Source organism: Protopterus annectens, chromosome 5.part1, assembly GCF_019279795.1.
Source record: "Protopterus annectens isolate FY-2018-M chromosome 5.part1, PAN1.0, whole genome shotgun sequence".
Lineage (NCBI taxonomy): Eukaryota > Metazoa > Chordata > Ceratodontiformes > Protopteridae > Protopterus > Protopterus annectens.
The window spans coordinates 4,207,051-4,220,638 of NC_056736.1; the positions used below are offsets into that span (position 1 = coordinate 4,207,051).

Genomic DNA, 13,588 nt, shown 5'->3' on the forward strand with positions numbered 1-13,588 from the left:
TATTAATATACTGTTTGAAAGAAAAAGCTTAGTTTATATGAGAATACAAACATATGATTATATCATAAGAAGGATCGCAATCTTCCTGTTTTTGCCCCCTAACTTTACACTGCAACTTTTTCTCCCAATCTTGGTCAGTAAGTTTCAAATTGTAACACAGTATGTCTATTTATCTACCTGTCTTATCTATAAAAGGGAAAACTAGTAGTATGGAAATGATCACTCATTATCAGCATATTAATTATTAAAACTGACTGTTGTCTGAACTTCTTATATAACATCTGTGTCACAATCACTTTGCATTCTTATTAAAAATAAAAAAAAAACAGGATTCAAGCTTGCATTGCTTATTTAAACCCCAGCTTTGATTTAATAAGCATTGGTTTAACCTAACCTTAATCCAGGATAGGCATGGCATCCTTTACTGCCACTCTGACAGTCACCCAAGTCGTTAGTCAAACGCAGGTCTCCTGGGCTGTAGTCAGGGCTTTATGCCTCTAGTGCACTGGAATCTCTATCCTCTCTATCTTTCCTCCTTCTTCTTTTGGCTGTTCCTATTTGGGGTCACCACAGCGGATCATCTATTTCCATTTCTTACTGTCCTCAGCATCTTCCTCTGTTACACCAACCACCATGCATGCCCTCTCCCACCACATCCATAAACCTTATCTTAGGCCTTACTCTTAACTGGCAGCTCCATCCTTAGCATCCTTCTCCCAATATACCCAGCATCCCTCATCAGCCCATGTCCAAACCAACGTAATCTCACCTCTCTGGCTTTGTCTCCAAACCATCCAACCTGAGCTGACCCTCTAATATACTCATTTCTAATGCTGTCCATCCTCATCACACCCAATTCAAATCTTAACATATTAAGCTCTGCCACCTCCAGCTCTGACTCCTGTCTTTTCGTCAGCGCCACCATCTCCAGCTCCTATAACATAGCTGGTCTCACTACCATCTTATAGACCTTCCCTTTCACTCTTACTGGTACCTGTCTGTCACAAATCACTCCTGACACTCTTCTCCACCCACTCCATTCTGCCTGCACTCTGTTCTTTACCTCTCTTCCACACACACCATTACACAGAACTGTTAATCCCAACTATGTAAACTCATCCACCTTCGCTAACTCTACTGTCTGCATCCTCACATTCCTCTATCCTCCCACTCATTCACACACATATATTCTGTCTTAATCCTGCTGACCTTCATTCCTCTCCTCCCTAGAGCTCATCTCCACCTCTCCAGGGTCTCCTCAACCTGTTCCCTACTCTCACTACAAATCACAATGTCATCCACAAACATCATAGTCCATGGGGACTCCTGTCTGATCTCATCTGTCAACCTGTCCATCACCATTGCAAATATGAAAGGGTTCATGGCTGATCCTTGATGTAATCCCACTTACACCTTGAACATATCCATCATTCCTACTGCAGACCTCACCACTGTCACACTGCCCTCGTACATATCCTGTACCACTCTTACATGCTTCTCTGACACTCCTGATGTCATACAATACCACAAATCCTCTCCAGGCACCCTGTCATATGCTTTCTCTAAGTACACAAAGACACAATGCAACTCCTTCTGACCTTTTCTATACATCTCCATCTACACCCTCAGAGCAACCATCACATCTGTAGTGCTAATTCCTGGCATGAAACCAAACTGCTGCTCACTAATCATCACCTCCCTTCTTAGCCTAGCTTCCACTACTGTTTCCCATAACTTCATGCTGTGGCTGATCAGTTTTATCCCTCTGTAGTTACTACAGCTTCTGCACACAAGGCATCCAGATATGGAAAATTTTAGATTACAAAAAATAAGATCACAAAGCAGTAACACAGAAGAGAAGATTAATAGAGTAGAAGTTGAAAAATAGAAGCTGAAGTTATGGAAAACCTGCAAAATGAAGGATTTAGTGTAGACAGTCTAACACAGTTATAGCACAACATGATGAAACAATGAGTGCCCCAAGTAAGGAGAAACAGGAGGAGCAGGAGACATCTGAAGAAGAAATATGGACATGGGAAAGAGATTTAAGGTGTTGCAATATTTATGTAAAGGGGAAAGCAAAACTAATCAATACAAAAACAGCAGCACCAAAGATGTTTGAAGAGAAATATAGGCAAAGGCATCTAGATAAGAAAAACTTTACAATACAAAAAAATATATAATAGAAAAGAAGATTAGTAATGGAGTTAAAGAAATAGAAATTGAGGTTATGGATTACCTTAGAAGGATTTTGTGTAGAAAATATAACTCTGATAACATCACAGCAGGATAGAGCAATGGATCTGCAATTAAGGAGAAACCAGTGGAGCTTGTCATCAAAAACATCAGCCGAATAGCATGAAAAAACTACTGAGCTTTCGGTTTGAATCTCTTCACCTTCATAAGCAATAAACCTCACACAATTAGCCAAATGAAGTTGTTCACCAGCTCTTACTCTAGCAAATGTTTCTGCTGACATTACATTACACTTTGAACTAGTGTCTACTTTGAGCTCTGTGGATATGCTATTGATCAGAACAGTATAAAATTGCCAATATATCTCCTGCATTAACCTTTTCACCGACCACTGATACACACACCATCTACATAGAAAGCAGGGTTGCAGCTCTCTACATGATCAGCTTGCTTTTTTGAGTGACCTTTCTTAATAACTGAATGAGGCTGGCTGGATTTACAAAACTTTTGAAAGTGGTTCCATTTCTTACACTTGTAGCCTTGTTGACCAAATGCTAAGCACTTCTCACTTTTAGACTCATGATTGGCACCACAATTACAACAGTTAACAATAAGACTTGGGTTTTGCTGACTCACCCTTATACTGCACTGAGCATGTCCGTTTTGCTGGGCTAGTCTTGGAACTTGCTAGAAAGTTAAATGTCCTCCCTGGAAAACCTGCAGGGGCTGCAGCTACCATGTGCTTAGGCCTGCTTCTGCTAGCCGTGTACTGCATGCTGTTTACGCTTGCTCTAGAGGCTGCTGAAACCATGCTGTTATCACTTGCAAGCAGGGTTGCCAGACGTCCCTATTTGAGCGGGATTGTCCCAGAATCAGCAGCCCGATCCTGAGTCCTGCACTACCAGTTTAAATCCTGGTGAAACAGGCTACAAGTGTAGGGTGTTTGCCTTGCAAGCACAAGGTGTAGGGTTTGAGTCTCACAAGGGATAATTGGCTAGGCCTAAAATAGCTCACAAGGGCTGTTAGCTTAGTACTAATCTATGAACCTCCACTTTTTTTTGATTGGCCTGTATACCGGCATACGGGCCAATCAAAAATCGTTAACCATGGAGCTGCTTGTGTTTAATGCGGAACATCAGGCAGTTCCGCATTAAACACAGCTCCATTTTTCGAGGTTTTTGATTGGCTCGTATACTGGCATACGGGCCAATCAAAAATCGCTAAACATGGAGCTGTTTAATGCGGAACATCAGGCAGTTCTGCATTAAACACAGTTCCATTTTTCTAGTTTTTTGATTGGCTCATATACCGGCATACGGGCCAATCAAAAATTGGTAAACACAGAGCTACTTGTGTTTAATGCGGAACTGCTTGATGTTCCATCTTAAGCAGAAAAACAGAAGTAGCTCCATGTTTAAAGACCTTAAGACCTTTTTTTTTTTTTTTTTTTTTTTTTTTTGTCCCTACCCGGCCAGTCGGAAATCTGGCAACCCTGATTGCAAGCATACTTGTGTGCTTTTCTGTGAGCTCATGGATTTGACAAAGCTTTATAACTTTGCTTAATGTTAAATCACTGTCATGAAGTAAAATCTTTATCACTGCAGCACTATTAACACCACACACAAGCCTGTACTTTATTAACTCGCCTTTCTAATCACCAAATCTGCAAGTTTTAGCTTTATTTCTCAAGTTAGTGATATAAGCTGCAAAAGTTTCATCTGTCTCTTGATCTCTTGTATAAAATAGATGCCTCTCTAATGTAACATTTGTCTCGGGATTGCACATTTCTCTAAATTTAGATTTCAAGCACTCAGGGTCCTCCTTGATTTAGCGAGTACAGCAATATGGTGGATTTCTCCTTCTCCTGCATATACTGCTGGTGCATACACAAATGAACGCTCTCTTTCAATGGCTTCTGATCCCATTAATTTAAGCAAAATAAATGCCCTCGTACATGCATCTTTGTCAGAAAAAGCTGTTGTATGAAAATATCATATTCCTGCTCAGATATTCTCCAATTCTCTGCAATATTATGATCAAAGACAAGTGAACTGGGTCTGCAAAATGCCTTTGCCATATCAACACACAGTAGTGAAGGTGCTTGAAATTATGTATGAACATAAACACATACACAAATATGCCAGAACTTGTAATTATGTCCAATACCACAACAGGCTCTTTGAAATAACTGCAGTTTGCCAAATAAGTCTCCATAACACAAGAACACTTTAAAATCATTGTACTTTGCAAAACCACCCTTTATCAGTTGAAGAAATATTTCACAATGACTGCACTTTATGAATGAACTGTACACAGCGCTAGAAGCTCAGAGTAAGAAACACATCGAAATGAATGTACATTGCAAATGAACTGTATACAGCATAAGAACTTTTCAAAATGGATTTACTTTGTGAAATAACTCTGTACAGTGTAAGAAACACTTTGAAATGGTGGTACTCTGTGAATAAATGCACACAGGAGAAGAAACCTTTCAAAATGGCTGTACTTTGCACTTTCTAAAAATAACTGTACTTTGCACAGAGCAAACTCTTTGAAATAATTGCACCGGAATAAAGCACACACTCTGCAAACACTTTGCACACTTTGATATACTTCAAACAACTCCAGTTATGCTTTGAATGGCTTCAGTCGATGTGAAATAGTAGTTTATACCAAAACACGGTTGTTTACTAAAAAACATGCAGTCACCTTGCCTTTTTAAGCTAGTTTTGCCCTTTTATTGTACTTGTTATGCCCATTTAACTTCCTGTCATGCTCATTATACTTTTCTTGTACTCGTTTTACTTTAAACATGTTCGTTTTGCAAACCAGAGGTAGTTCTATACCCCATCTAAGTATTTCTGATAATTTTATCAAATATCGTGGTTTTGAACACTTCATTTAATTAATAATGCATGTTGTGCCTTTCGCTTGATTAGTAATGCGTTTTGTGCTACTCATTTCATTACTAATGCATTTTGTGCCCTACTAATGCACTGTATCATTTTCTTTGCAAAATAAAACATTTTTGCAAGTTTTGGTTAGCTGAATTTCATTTCTGGCCCTTTTTAATTATTTGAGCACTGTATCACCCAACCTGCTCAGTATACCTTCACTGTCAACTCTGTACCTCATGGCTTGAAGAAGTTGCACTCTCAGTCCCGGACTTCCGGTTCTGAGACTATGTTGCTTATCCGGTCATGATAAAACAGACAAAGAGTTGTGGATTTGGTTCAAGCAGCTTTATTGCACACAAATACATCAGGATAGAGGCTTAGTAACATAAACTTAAATAAACTTATTTAACAGCAAACACCATCGGAATAAAACAGTGCCAGAAGTTATAATAAAACATTAATTCGCTTATAAAATTAAAAAGGTAAGCACTTTCACATTTGCTTCATCAGACCTTCTACAGAAAATGAATGAACTGGCATGCTTATATATGCAAACATCAGTCAAAGTGAGGTTGAGCCAATCGCTTGAAGCATTATATTAAACCAAGCATAACTACAGCATATGCATAATAAAAAAACAATTAAACTAATAAAACAACCTATATAGGAAGTAAAATCACTCAAACATTCCTGAAAAATGTATCAATACACTTTCAATAGTGATCCAGCATTGATCTGTTTTAAGCAAGTACTATAAAAAGTAATATAAAATAATGCAACAATATACATATATATAAGAAATGTATATAAATAAAAAGGTATATAATGATATTATATATATATATATATATATATATATATATATATATATATATATATATATACGTGTGTGTGTGTATATATATATATATATATATATATATATATATATATATTAATAACACTCGGCAGTTATCACTTTCTAAGGCTTTGTCCCTTTAAAATAGGTCTTAATGGGACTTTTTCATTAAGACCACTGCCCTGATCTGATCTTAACCTAATCATCCATTTGACCTCCTTCATTTCAGTAAGGTTTCTGATATCACCACCTCAGACACTGGGGTTTATCCTGTCAGTCACCATGAACTTAAGATTGTTTCGCATCAGTGGTCATAACATGTTTGGACAAGGCATTGTTGGCAGAAGCACAATGGATACTGTATAAATCACTGTACTGTATAAATACTGCATAAACCATCCACTAAATGTCCCATCCCTCCAGAATCTACTCCAACCCTATTACACCACCAGACCACTAAGATCCAGCAACAAAAATCACTTGCAGATCACTAAAGCCAATAACTCTGCTGGTGAAGCACTATTCTCTTGCGCCATAGTCAAATTATGGAACTCACTCCCACCCACAATTACCTCCATACCATCATGCACCAACTTCAAAACTTTATTAAAAGCGCACCTAAAAACATGCTGGCTATGCCCTTGCAACTCCCACTCTAATATCATCCACCCCATCCAACTTATACCTTTCTTTCACCTCCACTAACTACCTTGATGATAGCAAGTTCAGATGCTCATAAGCCTAGTACTTATTATACAGCAGGAACTTCTCATTGTTACATTTGTTAATGCCTGTTATGTACTTCACAGATAAAGATTCTAGTTGTCTACTGATGTACTATGTTCTTCATCTGTAAATATGTTGTAAGTAATTTCTATGTTAAATGGTTAATCACTATGTAATCCAATGTAACTACTGTCTGTTTATTTTACTGTGGAGCTTTTCTCCCCGGGCCTCCGCTGAAAATGGACCCACGTCCAGTTGGACACTCCCGGTCAACAAATTTAAATAAATAAATAAATAAATGCTCCCTAATCCAGTCTTTCAGAGGTCTGTCCGTCTTGCCTACATAGAATGCTTGGCAGACCATGCAGTTGGCAAGGTAGTCCACATGTGGAATCAGACAAGTTGTTCTCTCAAAATGGCACTGCTGTCTGCTCACTATTTATATGCACGTGACTACACTTGGAAATGCTTCTTAAAGTTACAACATGTGATCTGTTCTACAGGATTAATATGTCTGTAATTTTACTATTTGTAATACTACTGTTAATTCATAATTCAGCATTTGCTAGTATTTGTTTTTTAATTTCTTTACTACTGTACATAAAAAAGAATTAGTTTATCCTGTTGAACCTTGGATTTAGCTTGATAAGGGGAATGATATTCATTTAAAACAACTGATCTTAACAATTACATTATTAGCCAGAAAAATCCATAAATTCTCATTTGTGTCCCAAATACACATGAATAAAATGTATAGATCAGTGAGTCAGAATCTATTAAATTATTTAAATGTTTTAACTAAGTCTAATTTGTATGTTTTTGTCAAGTACTAGTGTTCCAAGTTCCCTAGTTGCACCTGTATCCTTTTTATCCAGTGCAAAATTAAATTTTCCTCTTAATATTAACTTGCCTTTTATGTTTTATTTAGAAGTGCATCTAAACATTCATTGGCATTATCAACTTCATGTCTTGGCATGCAGTATGTATCAGCTAATATAAACAGTTTGTTTTGGTATTCTGCTGTTACTACCACGAGCATTTCTTTAGAATTATTTAAGGTATGAAGGGTTTTATTTAGGCACTATAAACTGGAATAACACTTTACAAAAATAGCATTTAATGTATTTTATTATGATGTATAAAATCTTGAAGACTTGAAATGTAATGAATGTTACAATTATAAAAGCAGGTTTGTGCTAAACAATATTTATGCTTATACTTTTTGCTAAAACATTCAGTTCTAAAGCTAAGGAGGTATGTTTGCATTATCAGTTTATAGTCCAATTTTGTCAAAAAAGCATCAGGATGCAAAAATTGTTCCTATGTAGTAAGTCAGATTGCAACCTTGTAGAGCTCCTGTGGTGGGTTAGAGTTAAATTATTATTTTTACCTCATCTAATAAATTAACTAATAAACTGTAGCTTTAGGATGCTTGAAAATGACTTGATTTGTAATGAAATAAGTTAAGTTGCTCTGAATTTGCTTGGCTTGCATTCCTGGTTTAACTCTTGATAATCAGAAGATATGGGAGATAATATAAACAAATTTCTTCTTGTAATTAAAAAAAGACATAACAGACATGTATTGGGTACCTCTGTGTAGCATTCCTCACAAAAAATAATTATTTAATGCTTTCAGCCAGTGATTTCATCTACTCATCTTTTCCAAGCGTATTTATTTTTCCTTTTTTCCTGAGAGGAGTGCTATTGCTTGTGCCTTTAGATTTTTATTATAGTTTTACTTAAATCTGTTATCTATTATTTCTGTTTTACTTAAATTTATGTAATTTGTGTTGCCATTAGTGTACTTTAAACATGTGTCTATATTATGGCTTAAAATAAGACCTGACATCTTTTGGTGAACATTTGGATATTTCATATATAAAGTAATTCATATATTAATTTAACTAATTTCTTTGGTTGTTCATACTTTTAGTAATACTTGATCTTTTCTGACATTCCCACAGGCTGAAGATAAGGCAGATATTCTGAACAAGGAATTGCTACTGACCAAACAGAAACTGGTGGAGACTGAAGCAGAAAAGAGGCAACAAGAGGAAGAGACTGCTCAGGTAATTAGAACACCCTAATGCAGAACATTTTAGGTTGATAGATTTACATGTTTAAAGAACAAAACTGTGACCATTAGTTGCCAAGCTTGGGCTCAGTTATATGCCAAAGGAATCTGTGATTGCTCAAGTGTTTATCCAGATTTCTTTTGAATGTAAATATGAAGTTACACCACTTTGCCATCACTGACATTTTCCACAGGTGTGGGAGTCTTTTTGTAGTGTAGGTGTCATTCTTACTGGTGTTGTTTTTTAGCGCATGATTGTATGCACGTTTGTTAATTCTACCTCCTGTGTACATAACACTGATTTTTTTAAAGAAAGGAGGATGTTTTAAGGCTCTGAAGACAAGAAAGAAATATTTTCTAAACAATCTTCTTTATGTATACAAGTCCTTAAATTACTTTGCAAGACACATGAATGTTCTCAAGCTGAAAACAATGGTGAAAAGTTACATAATGTTGCATTACTCAAGGATGGGGTACATAAGAGAGGTATAAAGTGAGACAATCATTTCTCTTTCTTGGCATGATATACCTTTTAACAATGTATGCATACATCAAGGCCTTCCTGATATCAGAAGCAATGTTCTTGTCAAAGGTTAGAACATTGTTTATTAATATTTAAGGTTCCCAACAGCATGCTGCACAATGTAGTTGGAAGGCAGATCATTTTTACAAATATGTTGCATTTTTTGATACTGGAAGCCATGGTCAGTATGGTCAGTGTACTAGAAATCTGTTTAGAGGTGAAGAATTTGTGGATGATATTGTAATGCTATCTAACTTGCAGTCATCTGAGTTAATTATTGTCCATAGATGTTTGCCCACCTATGCTTCAGATGGGAAACTTGCAAGGAACAGGGAGATAGTACCAAAATTTGTAGAATGTCACTGGCCACCCTGGCTGAGTCGGATACTATGCCTCTTACACTCACCCACTTGTTTTTATAATTTAAGAAATTAATGATCCACTGAGTTACATGCCAATTAATATTATATAGAAAAAGTATATCTATAATTCCCAATGTGAAGAATTGTATCAGTGTGAAGAACTGTATCAGATGTGCTGGCCAGACAGAAATAGGCTATATCCACAGTCAGCCCCTCATCTATGGCTGTTGTAACCTTCTCTGTGAAAGAGACAACATTCAGTAGACAAGACATATGCTGTATATAGGAGTTTGAAAGAAGGGTATATTAAGTTTCTTTATGTATTGTAGAACAAGTTACTTAAAATATTTTCAGGGCTCATGGAACTACTATTTATGGTTTCATCTGTTGCTGATTTTACAAAATATATGGAGAATTGGGGGGGGGGGTAGCCATGATTGGAAATGTTTATACGATGTGACTGCAAAAAGTAATTAAAGTTTATTGACATTTGATTACTGGGAAAGTCCGACTGAGTAGAAGCCCATTTTCAGCAGAGGCCAGGGAGAAAAGCTCCAAATTATTACAAAACATTTTAAGAGTAATAATTTTGCAGTTTATATAATTACAGTAAACTCTCAGTTAACCGGAACTCAAGCAACTGGCACTCTCAAGCAACCAGCAAAAAACAATTGAAGAAATACAGTACAATTTTCATGTGTTGCACTTTCTGTTTCCCCCCCCCACAGAGGCATACCTTATGTCTTTACAGTTTTAAAAAAGAAGATAGAAATAAATTAGCTCTCTTCCCAACCTGAGAATAAGTGAAACCAAACAAATAGTATAGGGTACAGTATGTCAGGCCTATTTTCAATAGTAACTCTCAAGCAACCAGAAACTACAGTTATCCAGCATTTACCAATTCCCATCAGTGCCGGTTAACTGAGAGTTTACTGTAGAACAAATTAGACATAATATAAAAGCATTGCTTAAGAATTGATACATATTATATGACAATCATTTATAGATTCATTGGTTCATTGGTGTTTACCTGGCTAATGAACACAAGGGCCTTTTTAAGCCAAGCTATGCATCCCAAATCTCTGACAAGTTTTGATGCCCTTGATTAGTATAAGCAGGGGCTTGGGGGATGAAAACATTTACAATCAGGGGCCTGGGAGTTGGACCATTTATGGTTTGCATGTGTCCATTAAAATCATATGTGCCAAACCAGGCATGAATTTCCTGTTCCCCATCCAGTTGTCCAAGTTACACTTGAATTGGGTTAGGGAGGAACTCTGCTTAACATGGATGGGGATGTTCCAGAGAAGAGGTAGTCTCTGGGATACATATCTGTCTCTCTAGCAGGTCCTATTTATATCACAGGCAAAGTTTATGTCTTTAGAGTGGGTAATTCTGGTTCTGTTTGTTTTGCTGATGTGCAGGACGTCCATCAGAGTGGGGTCTGAAAATGCTCTGTATGCCAGGCATAGATCTCCCCTCAACAGCCTGTATGATGGAATATAGTGATAAGACCTTTAGGCAGTCTGCACAGGACATGTTACTTATGCCCTGCATTCTTTTAGTGATCCATCTTCTGTGGATGTTCCAATTGTTGGATATGCCTGGTTAGGCACATAACAAAGGGATCATTGTACTCGATAGCTCTGATGAATGCCAAATACAGTGGAACAATGGATTCCTTGCAACAAGATGCCATACCTTTGCCTATAAATTACACAACAAACAATAATTTCCTCATTACTGTAGACATGATAGTCAAAGATTATTCTCTCTCTGTCCCCAAATCCCTCAGTACTGGGTAAACTCATAGAGGACAGTTCCTAATTGCAACCGTCTGCAAATTTAGTCAGCCAAAGGCCATTGATATTGGCCTTGACTTCAGAGAAGTAAATGCCAAAAAGGAGCGGTCCCAGGACCAATCCCTGAGGGACTCTGCTTGGGACTGGCCTCTATGTAGAGGTGGACTTCCCAAGTCTAACTTCATGGGACCTGTCTGTGAGTCATCTGGCTGTTCACTGGGTAACATAAGGGTTTGTACCTAACCTCTTAAGTTTGTCAACAATGTCCAAGTGGATGATTGTGCAAAATGCCTTAGCCCAGGTCAAGGTAGATATGTGAGAAATTTTGCCCTCATCCGCTGCTTTGGTGACCTTCTCAAAGAAGTCCACCAGGTTGAGTAGGCATGACCTGCCTTGATGAAACCAAATTGGGTTGGGTGCACTGTCTGGAGGTTTTCTATGTCATTTTTGATCATTTCCATGATAATTCTTTCTGTGGTATGCACATGAAACTAGTGAGACATATGGGTATTTAGTTTCCGGGGTCTGTAAATGGCCCACCTTTGTTCAGAGGGATGACTTGCTGTTCTCCTCTCATGAGACATGAAGCCAGTTTGGAGGCTACGGTTAAATAGCAGTTCCAGAGGTCCTGACAGATCATGTTTCATGCTATTTAGAAGACATCCTTGGATATTGTCTGGGCCCATTTATGCAGTATTCTTGGCCTTGGAGAGCATTAAGGACCTGTCCCATAGGGATAGCAGAGGGAGTTATATTTCATGGTCTTGCCTAAGGGAAGGTTGATTGGAGGGGAGGGTAAAGTTGGATCTGAATTTGTCACCCAGTAGGTTTGCTATATCTTCTGGCTCAGTATAGGTGGCTCCATTTACAGTGAGCTCTGCACATAATTATGTATTGCCTTTGAGTTTGTGGACATAGCTAAAGAATGCCTTGTGGTTGTCATTGGCATTGGAGGCCAAATTTACTTCAAATTTAGCTTTGGTAGACTTTATTTGTCCTCTGAGTTGCCTGTTTAGTTTGAGAGTGCTTTTATCCTGCTTGGTGCTGCACTTCCTAATTTTTGCCATGATTTTCTTTTTTCTGTTATACAGCCTATTGATGTGATTCAACCAGAGTGATTTTTTTTTTTTTTGAGTTAGTTCTGTACTTCTTTCTGGTGGATACAGTAGCCTCTGTGCAGCTATTAACACGCTTTTATAGTGTTTCTGTGAAAAGTTCTTTGTAGGCAGCAGTGTTCTCAGGGTTTATGGGGGTTTAAAATTTTGGCAGGTTATCACTCAATAGTAGGAAGTTAGAGTAGTTCCTGAATATTCCAGGAGTAGCTGGTGTTCCAGGTTTTATTTTTACTTCAAAGGAGACCATTTTGTTGTCTGACCTTACCCAAAGATGACATTACACTACTGGTTGTGCAGCACTCTCCCATATTAGTGAGGACCATATCCAGTATGGTTGCACCTTTTGTTGAAGCTTTGACAATCTGGTCCAGGGAGTTTGTTTACAAAATCTGGGAATCTCTGTGCCTGTACGTTTGGTGTTGTATATGATTCCCAGTTAATAGTGGGGTAATTAAAGCTGCCCGGGAATATGGTATTAGGTTGGATGGTCAGTGTTTCAAAATAAGTTTAAATATGTGGTATGGGATTCCTGGGTCATAGAGGGGGACCTATAGCTTGCAAGGAGGTGTTATTGGATTTTGCCTATGGTGATTTGAACATGGAGAAGCTCAAATGCATTGTTTTGTTTGACCAGCCTTGAGGTATATTTATTTGTGATGTGAATTGAGACACCTCCACTTTTAGTCCCTGTCTCTATAGTAGGTGGTCTAAATGTGTGGAAGGCATTATAACCTTGTACTGTTGGTGTGCTCTCTGTGGCTTTAAACCATGTCTCAGCGACTGCACAGATGTCACCATTCTCTAGGGTGAGGAGAGCATCTAGGGAGTGGAGTTTTTTGTTTAGACTCCTATTGTTAAGCAATACTACTGTTAGATTTTCTTGTATTTGATTTGCTATCTCAGAAGTTCTTTGAGTTTGGCATTGCTAAAAAAGGCACTATGGGGCAGTATAATGTTTTAGATAATATTAAATGCCTAGAAGGAAGAGGTGCAGACCATTCCCGGCAAAGCAGCATGATCTGTTAACCATTTCTTTAAATGCTAACAAATATT

The 13,588-nt window shown here is 37.6% G+C and overlaps 1 protein-coding gene across 1 annotated transcript in view; it reads left to right on the forward strand.

The window, feature by feature from the left end:
• Positions 1-13,588, forward strand: part of LOC122803659 (rab GTPase-activating protein 1-like) — an 834,818-nt gene that overhangs the window by 538,444 nt on the left and 282,786 nt on the right. The window contains exon 6 of the mRNA XM_044073438.1: positions 8,624-8,728. Coding sequence (XP_043929373.1) covers positions 8,624-8,728 — 105 coding nt within the window. The remainder of the gene's footprint in view (positions 1-8,623; positions 8,729-13,588) is intronic.